General features: G+C 41.8%; 1 protein-coding gene across 1 annotated transcript; it reads left to right on the forward strand.

The window, feature by feature from the left end:
• The first annotated feature begins 1,016 nt into the window (after positions 1-1,016).
• wbp2nl (WBP2 N-terminal like) lies at positions 1,017-12,954 on the forward strand. Its single transcript, XM_080725029.1, has 8 exons — positions 1,017-1,102; positions 4,535-4,643; positions 4,808-4,946; positions 5,097-5,189; positions 6,606-6,800; positions 7,162-7,269; positions 10,755-10,831; positions 11,242-12,954. The coding sequence occupies exons 1-8, from the start codon at positions 1,044-1,046 to the stop codon at positions 11,290-11,292; spliced, it is 831 nt and encodes a 276-aa protein (XP_080581155.1). The 5' UTR covers positions 1,017-1,043; the 3' UTR covers positions 11,293-12,954.
• The last annotated feature ends 154 nt before the right edge of the window (positions 12,955-13,108 follow it).

Genomic DNA, 13,108 nt, shown 5'->3' on the forward strand with positions numbered 1-13,108 from the left:
ACAGACACATGTATTGCGCCGCGAGGCCAGCAATTATCCAAATCAAAGAGAGATTTGATGAGCAATACTTCATTTTTGTTGCAGTGTAGATGTTTGTGTATTGAACGAGTAATTTGCAATTCATTATAATAACAGCAACCAAATTGGTTGGATGTTGGTCACGTTAAAAATCACGTGACTTATGTTAATTATACTAATCAGTTCAAGACTTGCATTTGTATCGGTGAAGTTACGTAGCTATTTATTGTTTTAATAATCTTTAATAGATTTACAAAAATTAGGACAAAATACATACACAACAGCACAGCCTCTCCTCATGGAAGCCATCCTCCTCATTATCCCCGTGGAAATGCTTAATTATGCACCTAATTATTATATAACCACTTGTCACTTCATTGCCAGCCGTTCTTTCCTTTTAAATGTCACGTTAAAGGTCCTGTGATTCATGCAGTGAGTCAGAACACTGGGCCTTTGGTTTGTCCCTTACAAACACTACATCACATGGCATCAAGATATAGCCTATATTACAAGCCCAATTAAAGTAGTAGGCCATATCATTAAATGGGGTTTAATAATTCAATGTGAAATTTCACGACAAATACTGTCCTACTGCCAATTTTGGGGTCTAATCCCGGATGCAATTAATGTTGCGATCTAATTGGATAAATACAAGTACTGAAGGATTACAGAAGACATTCAAGTGTACAATAACACAACAGTAATCAATGTAATGTGCTTGTTTACCGTAGATCACAAGAGTACCAGCTGACGTCGTTACGTCACATGTTGACATTTAGGCTGGGATCCATTTGCTTGGCAGGTTGCATGTCCGGCCTGGAGCAGATACGGAAACGGCTTTTGTGTGTCGAATGTATCTATCTAATGTGTGCGTGAAAATGACAGGATACCACGGGCTCTAGACCGGATCTGAGCACCGAGCAGTAAATAGAAAACAGGCTTCCTACCGGTTCTGTGACGCGAGGTTTAGAGGCATCCACAACCCAGTTGACGCTGAAGACAGACCTGACTCCAGTGAAGTAAACATGGCTCTGAATCGAAATCATTCCCCAAACGGTGGTCTTTTGATAAACAACGGAGAGAGGTACACTGACATGTCATTAATATATTTGGGTTGCTACCGTGGCCTAACTTGTTAAGTACATGTTTTTATGTTTACGTAGCAAACGGTTATTGAGTTTATTTAATGGCATTAACGTTGGCTATGAACGCTGGCTAAGTAAGGTAGCCTTAACGCTAGCTTGGAAATGTGTCTGCGCCATCATGAATGAAAACACGTCGTTTATCCGACGACAAAGTTCATATAGTTTTCCATCAGTTAGCATAGCTGCTGCTGCGTTGTCTTTACATTTGTGTCTGGTGCTGGTGGAAAGGTCCATTTGTCGCCGTTTTTAAAAGTCAGAAAATGCTAAAATAAGATTGGTTTATTTATTTTTTTCGTTTTTCGTTTTTTTTCTATTAAGACAGTTTGAATATATTAGAATGTTTTCATTCCATAAGATATCTTTGTTAAGGTTGCCAAATGTTAACACTAGTGTTGTAAACTTGCCTTACTTTGTGAGAGATTACAGACCGTTTCTGGAGGCGGAGAAGTCAGCTCTTTAGATTAGTTTCGATTGGCCGACGGAATCCATTGTTCATCAGGTTTCACTCGTGTTCACGCTCTGAGCACCGCCCATACAGCATGGTGCATCTGGATCTAGTGTGTAAACACTCTTCAGTCTGACTAACTTCATCTCGCTAATGTTATTGATTTGCAGAAGACAGTATTCTGGAAGGATTTATTTTTTGATTTATACGTCGTGATCTGACTCTCTGAGTCGCTCTCGGGCACACAAAGAAAGACAGCGATGATGTCTTCTCGCAATGGAACAGCCGGCGCTAGTGGGAAGCTAACGCTATACAGCGTATCTCACATCTCAGCCTCGTCTGTGGTAAAAAAATAAAGCCCCACCGCTCACGAACGCTTCTTACCTTTTGTGAACATTCTGTCCAAAAAGTAAAGGTCCTATACACTTCTCTCAACTGTTTACTTTTCAAGCGTGGAAGAAAATCCAATCAGCGTGTTGAAATAAAGAGTTTATATCGCTCATTTTGTCAGCCGTTGCATTATTTTCCCCTCTATTATTCGTTGTGTCTATACCACGTGACCAGGGGAGGCAGCATGTCTAAAAACAAAGGACCGGCTGACAAAAATGAGCGATATAAACTTTATTTCAACAAGCTGCTTCGATTTTCTTCCACGCTAATGAAGTAAACAGATGAGAGACCGGCATAGGACCTTTACTTTTTGGATATAATGTTCACAAAAGGCAAGAAGCGTTCGAGAATAGCGGGGCTTTGTTATACTACAGACTAGTGGCCGAGATGCGAGATACGCTATAGCGTTAGCTTCATGCACTTAGCTGCAGGCTAACGTAGGCATCTGTTGTATAAAACGCGACCAAACTCTATTTTTGCTCTTCTACAAGCTCACAACGCGAGGCGGTTAAGCGTAGCCTGTAGATTGTGGTTCATTAGTTCAGATGATCCTTCAATCTGACTGAAGTTACACAAACAGAAAAATCGACGATGTTATATAAAGCACAGCGCACGTAATAGATTCACTTCAACCTCGTGTTTAGCAGTTAAACCTATTTGCTACGTACGTCTACAAAAACTTTCATATTTCAAAGATAAAGTGCTTATTGAAGTCTCACAGATGTCACAGTATGGTACGCTCAAGCAGAATTACCCGTATCTTTCGTATTGTTTAATAAACAGCATTTTAATCCGATCAGACGCCATTTTCTGTTGTTTTTCAGCCATGCGACCCCATCGGTTGCGAGGTGTACTGCACTTAGATACATTAATACCTTTTTAAGGAAACGACGACCGATCGGATTAAAATGCTCCTCGTTAAATAATACGATCATTACGGGACATTCTGCGGGAGCGTACCCTATGGTGACATCCGTGAGCCTTCACTAAAGCAATTTATCTTTGTAATCTGACCGTTTGTGTAGACGTACGTAGCAAATTGGTTAAACGGCTCAACAGCAGATTGTGTTGAATTCACGGTTGGCGCAGCGTAGCGTCTTTACATTTAGCCCAATAATGCTAATCTACAAAGCAACTAAAGTTTAAAACATACATAAACCACTTTAGCCCTATGTTATACCAAGGCTATTTGAAAATAGCCGATCTACAAGCTCACAACGCATTGCGGTGCGACGCGTTGTGAGCTTGTAGATCTGCTATTTTCAAACATTTTGTACTTTTACTTTTGGTACTTTAAGTACATTTGGATACCAATACTTTTGTACTTTTACTCAAGTACATTTTTAATTCTGGACTTTTACTTGTAACAGAGTGATTCTACATTGCAGTATTGATACTTTTACTTAATTATAAAATGTAGGTAATTTTGTAACACACTATTTTAGTGAAAAATAAAAACTACAAAAAGAAGAAAATGACAGGATGAGCATATAAGGAGGGGAGGAGGTAGAAAAGACCACTGGCCACTATTTCTGACATGGCTGCAAGCACTATAGCACAATATATTACCACAGGTCTACTACTAAATAGTAGTTTTAAATAATTGTAGTAAATAAAAGTAAATTTGAAGTTGACAGCTACCACTGTGGGTGTGGTTTGACTTGGGGGAGTGATTTAGGGGTGTAGGTAAGTACCTATTGTCCCTCCCATTGTCACACCCACTTCTGGCGACCTAGAGGTGTAAAAATTTTCCTGGCATTCAAATGGCTTTTTAAGCACTTTGGGGTTTATGGTGCAACAAGTTTAAAATATCCATAACTTCTTCAAATATGCTCCAATTCCAACAAATGATACATCATATGAAAGCTTAGATTCTGTACTTGGATAATCTGTACAAAAAAGAAAAATGACCAATGCAGACATAAGGAACAAAGTACCAGACCTAGTCACATTTATGTAACTGCATGCTTTTGACAACCATGTATACTTGTCAGAAGCTAACAATTAGCATTACGCTGACTGGCACCAGTGGTGTCAAGTATGTACATTTACTCAAGTACTGTACTTATTTAAGTACAATTTTGATTTTATTTTATTATTATTATTATTATTATTACTTTGCTGGAGTATTTCAGGCAAATATTGTACTTTTACTCCACTACATTTATTTGAACACTTTAGTTACAAGTTACCTTTTTTAAGTTTTCTTATACATTTTATAATTTTATATATATTTGAAAACTGAATTCTGCATAATGAGTACTTTCTACTTTTGGTACTTTAAGTACCTACTTACACCTCTATTTTGAAATCCAGACCTTTACTTGTAACTGAGTATTGATACTTTTACTTGTGAGTACTTTTTCCACCACTGACTAGCACTAAGCTAGGCTAATGCTAGCAGGCAACACAAACAGGATATATGCTGCTGCTGTGGTTGGGAGGTGTTGTCACTTTGGAAAGTTACATCATTACACACATGTTATGTCATATTAAACGTTTGTGATGTTGACATACGTCTCCTCTTTTTTCAAAGTGTCCTGAGAGAGAGTAAGCATGTGGAACTGTCCTTCAGCGATGTCTCCTGCAAGACAGATCTTCTTAAAGGAACCAAAAAAGGATCAATTTACCTTACACCATACAGGGTACAGTCAGTGCATATTATTGTCAAAACATTGATTAGTTATGTGTGATGTAGTGTTTTCTTGGTAGTTGCTAGTTGTTTTCCCCTCATGTTGCATCTCACACTCATATCTCCACCCTCCTCTGTCTCCCTCTCTTAATATCTGTTTCTCTTTCTGTGGGTTAGTTGGTGTTTGTCAGCAGTAATACCAAGGACTGTCTGGGGTCGGCCATGTTTCCTTACTATCTGATGAAGGGTTGTAGCATTGAGCAACCGGTCTTCGCAGCCAACTACATTAAAGGGACAGTGTCAGCTGAACCTGGTGGTAAGAGATTGTTTGTTTGCCTCTTCCTCGCTACAGTTCAGCTTGGTCAGTGTCTACCTCTTGTGGCTTCCATGTGAATTCATACGTTTTGAAGGACAGTTGTTCCCATGGTGCAACTGGTGTGTTAACATAGCATTTTCCCCATGTCAGGTGGCTTTGAGGGTCAGGCCAGCTTCAAGATGTCGTTCAACAGTGGGGGAGCTATAGAGCTTGGACAGCATCTCTTCAAACTGGCCACAAATGGTAAGATGGCGTTATGACGATGACCGAAGTGTCATTGAGCCGTTGCGGGGTCACATGCACAAGGGTTGAATACAGGTTCAGGGTTCAGCACTGCTCAACTGTCACCCGGTAGTGATACACACTAACAAATGGGAAAGACCTAAACGCCGTCAGAACAGCCCTTTCTTGACACTCCCATTAGCCAAGTGTCAAAGTTCAATGGAATGGCAGGAAAGCGTCATTCCAATCGTAACAAGCCTAAAGTGTGGCCGTGCCCCGACTGAGCTTTCTCGTTCAGCAAGCGACGCCTCGCGACAACTCAAGACCCGCCACGACCGTGTGGCACACCGCATCTACTGCAACAGATTTTCACCCACAGAGCTTTCACGTCGGTCTGATGTGTTGCTGCATTTAGACTCACAAGTCAATCTCTGAACGCTTCGCTCAACTTGTGACTGAGGACAATCTCTTAACCTTTTCTGCTAAACCTGGGTGGAAAATTAGAGTTTAAAAGACTGCATTACAGGGGAGCAGATGGCCTAATGGTTAAGCGGTGTGTACCATATATACTGTAGGCTCTGATGACGGCTTGGGTTTGAATATTTTATTAGTCACAGTGAGCAACATCACATGTACAGTAGTCACATTTGAGATGCAGCACAGCACAGGTACAGTTAGAACATCCTGCCCAACAGGAACATCCCGAATAAGGCCTTTTACAGTCTTGTTTACGTCGGAAGTCCTTGGCACTCAAATTACAAACATAAAAACATTTGTTGCATTTACAAAATCAAAAGACACTCACTTCTCGCCTGTCTTATGGGAGAAGTGATTATGACTACCTTCGCCTCTGGTCACCTGAAAAGTGAATTTTCAGGGCCGTTTAGAAGGAGGCCATGGGTTTCATTCCTGAGCCTAACGGACCATTAATGCGTGTCACTCCCCGACTCTTTCCCTGTACCCTGTCAATACTCTCATCATAAATGCAGAAAAGCCCCAAAATAATACGAAAAAAGACCTGCATTGCAGAACCAATCCAAAGTCTCAAGGGCAACCTCTCACATTGGGGCGTGACTATTGGTTTCCAATAGCAGTTCCTCCCTACTAGGCAAACTGTAGGTGTGTTGGTGTTTAGTTCTTGCCCCAGTTCTAGCAACTTCCTTGCATTTAGAAGTAGGTAGTTAGAGCTCTCTGTCTCCGATTATCTGGGAAAGCGATATTAAAAATGTCTAATTCAGAATCCAAAATATGCTTTGGAGCAATTAGTCCCTTCTATACATTCTATTCTATTCTATTGAAATCCACCTATGGTTGGTTCATCCTTCGTAAACCTGGGTTCAGAGAAGTATTTAAAAAAACATTATTGTACAGGTTTGGATAAAATCCAGTGTTACATTTGTTATGTTGGGAGGAAGCCAATGTCTCACTGTCTTTCAGCTTCCCGCGCTGCTCCAGCTCAAAATGGCGCTGCCTCGTATGGTTACCCTTCACCTGGAATGATGAACGGATATGGTCCTCCACCCGCTCCTCAGAACTACTCCTATGCACCCCCTCCACCACAGAATGGGTTCTACCAAGGCCCACCCCCTCCCATGGCCAACACTGGTTACCCTTATCCGACAGCTCCAGCAGGTATGGAGTGTATTTTTTAGTAGTTTTCTTTTTGTATGTTTCATTTTGAATGCAAGACTCAAGCGTTTTGGGAAACCAAGTATTACATAGCTACATTTCTACACGACTGGAGATCACTCAGATCAGTGGAAAAATATTGTTTAGCATGCATAGTATTGTTAGTGCAAAATTATGTTTGTCATATTATCTCTGCTTAGCCACATGGATATGTACCTAAGATGAACACGATGCATTTCTCTTTCTGTGTGTTTCTCTCTCTCTCATTCACCCCTGTTTTGGGAGTGTTAGTACAACTACAAAACTAATTTGTCACTGAGGGGCAGAGAGTGTAAAAATGTCTTCCTTTCTCTTGTCCACGCAGGAGCATACCCATCAGCCCCAGCATACATGGCCCCACCTCCACCATACCCCGGGCCACCCCAAAACTGGGCTCCACCTCCACAGACCTGGGCTGCACCACCACCTCCAGGTCTGCCTACACATATATATATATAGTGTTTGTGTGCGTGTGTGTGCATGTGCGTGCGCGCGTTAGAGCCCTGCAAGCCCGACGGGACCCGACCAGGGCCCGGCCCGGCCCGCCAAAACGGGCCGGGCTCGGGCTCGTTTAGAAACTCACCAACGGGCCTAGGGCCGGGCCCGGGCTCAGAACCATGCTCGGAACATTTCGCGCTGTGAATTTCACACATGACGTCTCTGTGTGTGCGCTTAGAATGGAGTGTGGTGTGTGTGAGTGACGGTCGGACTACACCAAAAAATGTGCACATACGCGCGTACTGTCCGTGAAGAGGCTCGCGTATGCGTAAACGCTCCAGGCTACACCAAGGAGGCAGTATATGTGAGGAAGACCAGATAGTCTATGTACAAAACGCATAGGCGTGCTTAAAAAATAGAACCGATCCTATTTTTAGGGAATGCGTATCCGTGGTTCGCGCTATCCGTACGCCTGGTGTAGCCGGCTGAATTGATATACATTGGATCTATCCAAAACGCGCATACGCGTGCGTGCCCCGCATACGCACGCATACGCACTCACGCGCGCGAAACGGCTTGGTGTAGTCCCACCGTGAGTGCTGGCTGCCTGCCTCCCATAGCCTTCTAGGCTAATAGCCTTCTAGGCTATTGGCTCTATTCGTATCTACGGCTCTGATTGGTCGTGACATGAGTACATTAGCCAATGGAGAGCCGCAACGAGCCGAGGGCGACTGCTTTTCTTCTCACACACTCACACAAGTCTACTCTGCGACTCTGCGTGTTCATACACAGCGAGACTAGAACATTAGGAGCACTACTGTAGTTTCACCCATTTCACTGTCATTTCTCAAATAAATCGCCCTGTAATGATTCCCCGACCTCCCGAGTCCCGTATCAGTTACGGGATGCGTGCGTGCGTCTTTACTCTTAAGTACTGGACGATACTCTGTATTTTACGAGATGGCATGAAACCGCGGGCGGCAAGCCGAATATAATATCAATATCTAATTGCTGTGAAGATATACAGTAACATAACAAACGGTGGGTGGAGGAAGATTTCTTGCGTTGTGATGTGTGTGTAATTACTTGCTGTGCTGTTGTGTTGTGTTGACTTCTTTCTTTTAATCAGAGCGCAAGACGAGCACAGCTATAAGGGCTGTACATACTTCTCTCAGTCTCCGTCCTCTCCGACCATAGTTTTCGTCGGAAAGTTTCGACTTTCTGACGTGCGTGCAGCTTTCCGAACTCAAATTATGAGTAATCCTTTTCAGAAGTTGCAAGAGATGTCATTTTGTAGTTGAACTGGACCTTTCCGACGCAAATTTCGGTGGTCTGTGACAGTATGGACTCCCCTTGAGAGTGCAGCTGTAGCGCACAGCAGTGAAAGCCACGCACACAAATAATTAATTAATAATAAGGCGACGGGCTTCGGGCCGGGCTCGGGCTTTAAATAGCGGCACCAAACGGGCCACGGGCCGGGCCTGGACTGAAGTCCACGGGCCAGGGCCGGGCCCGGGCCCACATTTTAGGCCCGTGCAGGGCTCTAGCGCGCGTACACAGGATATGGATATGTCTCGGCTTGTGTTTTCTCCTGCTCTTTGTATGTATGTGTCACTGCACCTGACAGTTCTGATATTTTTGTGAATCACATTGAAGCGCTCCAGTAAAAGAAAGTGGGAGCAGATGTCTCATTCACGATATCAAGATTCGGAAGTATGAACACTCCCCTGGGATATTTTGTCTTAACCTAACAATGATCCAATCTGATCGATACAAACTATAAACCCCTGTATACAGTGCAACCTCAAATCCCTAATGAGGTTGCACTGTTCTGATCTGTGATGGAGTTGTATGAACCGTTATTTCTGTTTCTTTTTTTTTTTTTTTTTTTTTTTTTTTAAGATTTCTTTTGGGGCTTTTATACCTTTATTGATAGGACAGTAGACTGACAGGAAATGGGGGGAGAGATGGGGAGTGACATGCGGCAAAGGTCTTCCGGATCAGGAATCGAACCGGCGACGCCGGCATCCATGCCTAGCCATAAATTATAACTACCAGGAGAGGATGCTAATATGCGGAGGTTATGTCTCTCCTGGAGTTATAAACCAGAGTCATATGGCTCTCGCTGGTTGAGCCCCAACGTCCATCCTACGCTCAAAACATGTACAAATCAATAAGTTGCTCACCGAGTCGTCGAAACAGCTTTATATCTACCGGACGGCACACTCGTTGGCATGTGTTAGTCCATATGTTTCTAATAAATTAATGTTTACTAAAACTTCTCCGAGTCTCATCGCTTTCCTTGTTTTTGAACTGCTTGGGTAAAAATGGCCGACCATATCACGTGACGTTGATCGCCGTTGCGATTCGCTCATACTAGGACATGACGTTTTTGTATGCGGAAGTATTCCAACGTTCTGTAGTTCTGAAGCGTTCTGAAGGCGACGAGGAGACGTGAGTCTCGGAAAAGTTTTAGTAAACATTAATTTATTAGAAACATATGGACTAACACATGCCAACGAGTGTGTAAATAGCAGTGAAATTCTGGTACCGGGGCTTCCTCAACGTGGATAACAACTGTGCACAATTGACACATAGCTATTTACAGCAACAATAGTAATTATGCGATAAAATAGTTTCTGTTGATTGTGATACAGTAGTGACTATACTAAGGGGACTAAAAAACAGAACTTTGGTCGATTATTTCTCCCCTTCAGTAATACCAATGCTATTGTATTTTATATAGTTGTCGTTTATTAATCATCTTTGAGGTATAACTTGTTGGAAAAAAAAAACCTCTTGTTTTGAGCGACCTGCCAGCACACCGACTGGTGTGTCCAGGCAGAGCAATGGTGTAGCTATTCTGATGGCAGACCCCTGACCAGTGTTGGTAACCTCGCATCACCAGTCTTTCCACCTCGATGCAAATCCTGGTATTCGTTTACAACAGGCCGTGTGATCCGGTCTAGGCATGGCCTAAACTGGAAACAAGCTGAAGAAGCGGTGTCGCTTTGTTTTGGGGCCCCCTGTTTGTTTCCCCAATCCCTGTTTAAATGCTTGTGAAGTGTAGTCTTGCCAGTCGCTAAGAGTTGGACTAAAAGACGAATGAACTTTTTCCAAAATAAGCAAAACTACGGCCAATCAAGGGGTTTATTAGGTAAGCCCTAAAATTATGCCCTTGAGCACCGGGAATTATTTTGGGTTAAAACTGTTTCCGGTTTGATCTTTCCGGTCAAAGTGTAGTCCTTTGAGGACTACAACATGACGTAGGCTGTTGGTGCCTAGTTAGGTGTGGATCAGAGCTACTGTGCGACTCATAGGTCTGGAATCCTCCAGATGTTCATTTTGTGACCGCTGTCCATGGTCCACCCACCCTCTAGGCAATTTTAAATTTTCAATATAGGATAAGAGATCTGTTTTCAGTCATCTTTATATGGCTAACACCTGTCTCTCCCTGCCATTCCATTCCTTCATGTTTAGGCAACTCCAAGGCTGCTGAAGCAGCAGGAAGCGCCTATTACAACCCTAACAATCCACACCAGGTCTACATGCCCATGGTGAGTGACTTTATGTTTTTGTCCTTTACTTTAGTGTGAAATTGTTATTTTATATCGTAGCTGTCCGTCAGAAAGCTCATTTCAAGTTTTTATGTTTTTTCGTAATTTAATGCCCTACTACACACAAAAGTAGCAAAAATAGCCGATCTACAAGTGCAACGTGTTATGAGCTTGTACATCGGCTATTTTAGCAATTTTAAGTGGTAGTGAAAGGTCTTGTCTGGGTTTCATAAATATTGAACCCATGAAAAATAGGCTTTTAACAAGAGCTTGTAATGAAATAATAATACATTTAATCCATTGGAAGACATATTTGGACATATCTGCCTGACAGTGATGATATGAATCATGTCTGGTGTGACTACTCTTTTCAGTGCTTCTGCAAAATGTTTCTCTTCATGTCTTTGTAGGAGCAGCCACCTCCTTATGCTCCTTATCCAGAAGAAAAGAAAAACAAGTGAGGCTGTAGCAGCATCACCTAAAACACCCTGTTCACTCCTCTCTGTATTAAATATGTGTATTATTATGAGTATTATCATATAACTTTTATATAATTATAAACTTGAGTAAAGGAAATGGGTAGTTGTGACTCATGACGAGTGTGAGGACGTCAATGACCAATTATAATTTGCTGATATTTTAAATACTGGAATGTCTGATAAAATCACATGTTTAGTCATTAAACAAAAACCTGAGGGAAAATTTTAATTATATTCTGTTGCATACTTTGACCTATTTTGGCACTTTGCTAATTTGTGATTTATTTTAGACAGTTCTAAACCTTACCTTAGCTTAGGTTTTCTTTAGTCTGAATTTATGGTTGCTTAACATTTATGAAAGGGCTTATCTGTATCCCTTGGAGTTAAATGAAAATTGCAGTTTGTGGAATGTATTTTTAAAAAGAGATTTATTACCAGAATATTTTGTAGCAATTTATTGATTGCAATTCTTATACTTATTGACAATAGCATTTTCTATTGTAACTGTCAGTGTCATTGTGAAGGTTTATTTTGATTTTTTTACAGTCACAGTAACACAGTAATGGAGCTTCATGCATTCGTGAAATGTGACTAGAGAGTATGAAGGATGGTTCATTTACAATCCCAGAACTGGCCTGAACAGTTAATTTGGTAAAGTTGATCATTGCAGGTACCTTAATTGAGTTGACTTAATCAAGTATGTCTTTGGAAACGGGAGAGTGTTTTCTGCTGGTGTTTCAGTCCGAGTGTATCAAACCCAACCCTAATCCTAACCCTAACCACACCCGGTGCGCATTTCCGAACGCACCCTTTGATACACTCACCCTTTGATACACTCGGACTGAAACACCAGCAGAAAACACTCTCCCCTTTGGAAACCAGCTATAATATACCCTGGTCTTACAATTTCCAGCATATCCTGTCAAAGAGTCATAGCTGTTAATGCCAGGATGTTCATATTCATAATGTTTGAGATTGGAGGTCAGATGCAGATTTCATACATTATGTTAAGTCTATGTGCAATACTCTAAGCTTGTTGTTCTTTATAGCAGTGGTTATCTAGCAAACCCTCAGCCCTGAGCTAAATTTATACTCTTGTTTCATGATGATGCTGCTTACCAAAAGGTTTGAAGAACAGTTCTTGCCGGCAAACGTCACCGTCATGCGACAGATTATCAATTAAGCATTTGTCGTAGTTGTTATTGTATTCTATGTATACTAAGCCGTGCTGAAACCAGAGCGCTACTCTCTGTGTAATTACACTAGTGTGGGGTTACAATGCCGTGCAGATGCATCATCATGGCTCATCAGTGTTTTGCCTGCAGTTACCTGTGAATGCGTCTCTTTTATTCCTGATTACACAGGGTTAAAGCAACCAACCAACCATATAATCGTGTGTGTGTGTGTGTGTGTGTGTGTGTGTGTGTGTGTGTGTGTGTGTGTGTGTGTGTGTGTGTGTGTGTGTGTGTGTGTGTGTGTGTGTGTGTGTGTGTGTGTGTGTGTGTGTGTGTGTGTGTGTGTGTGCATCAGCATTTTTGCACTAGTTTAAATGGATAGAGGATTGCTTTTCAGTTTGCTTGAATTAATCAGACTATATGTGATAACTTACTGTTTTAGAATTTATTATTCCTTCTTTTGATTTCCTTCTATCAGTTTGCAGATTATAATAAATGCCTATGAAAAATGCATCCCAGCTGCTTTTTTATTGTTTGTAACATTGTTGATGTTACCATATTAACCACATGAACCAATAATATCCCTATTCTGGGCGTGTCAAATAGTAGATCTACAAGCTCGC

The sequence above is a fragment of the Nannobrachium achirus genome (genome assembly GCF_963921795.1).
Source record: "Nannobrachium achirus genome assembly, chromosome: 4".
NCBI classification, from domain to species: domain Eukaryota; kingdom Metazoa; phylum Chordata; class Actinopteri; order Myctophiformes; family Myctophidae; genus Nannobrachium; species Nannobrachium achirus.

What these genes read in the sequence shown, in the direction of transcription:
- wbp2nl (XM_080725029.1), top strand. Translation starts at nt 1,044, where the DNA reads ATGGCTCTGAATCGAAATCATTCCCCAAACGGTGGTCTTTTGATAAAC. An exon ending in TTTACCTTACACCATACAGG is followed by an intron (nt 4,644 to 4,807) that starts GTACAGTCAGTG and finishes TCTGTGGGTTAG; the next exon opens with TTGGTGTTTGTCAGCAGTAA. An exon ending in AGTGTCAGCTGAACCTGGTG is followed by an intron (nt 4,947 to 5,096) that starts GTAAGAGATTGT and finishes TCCCCATGTCAG; the next exon opens with GTGGCTTTGAGGGTCAGGCC.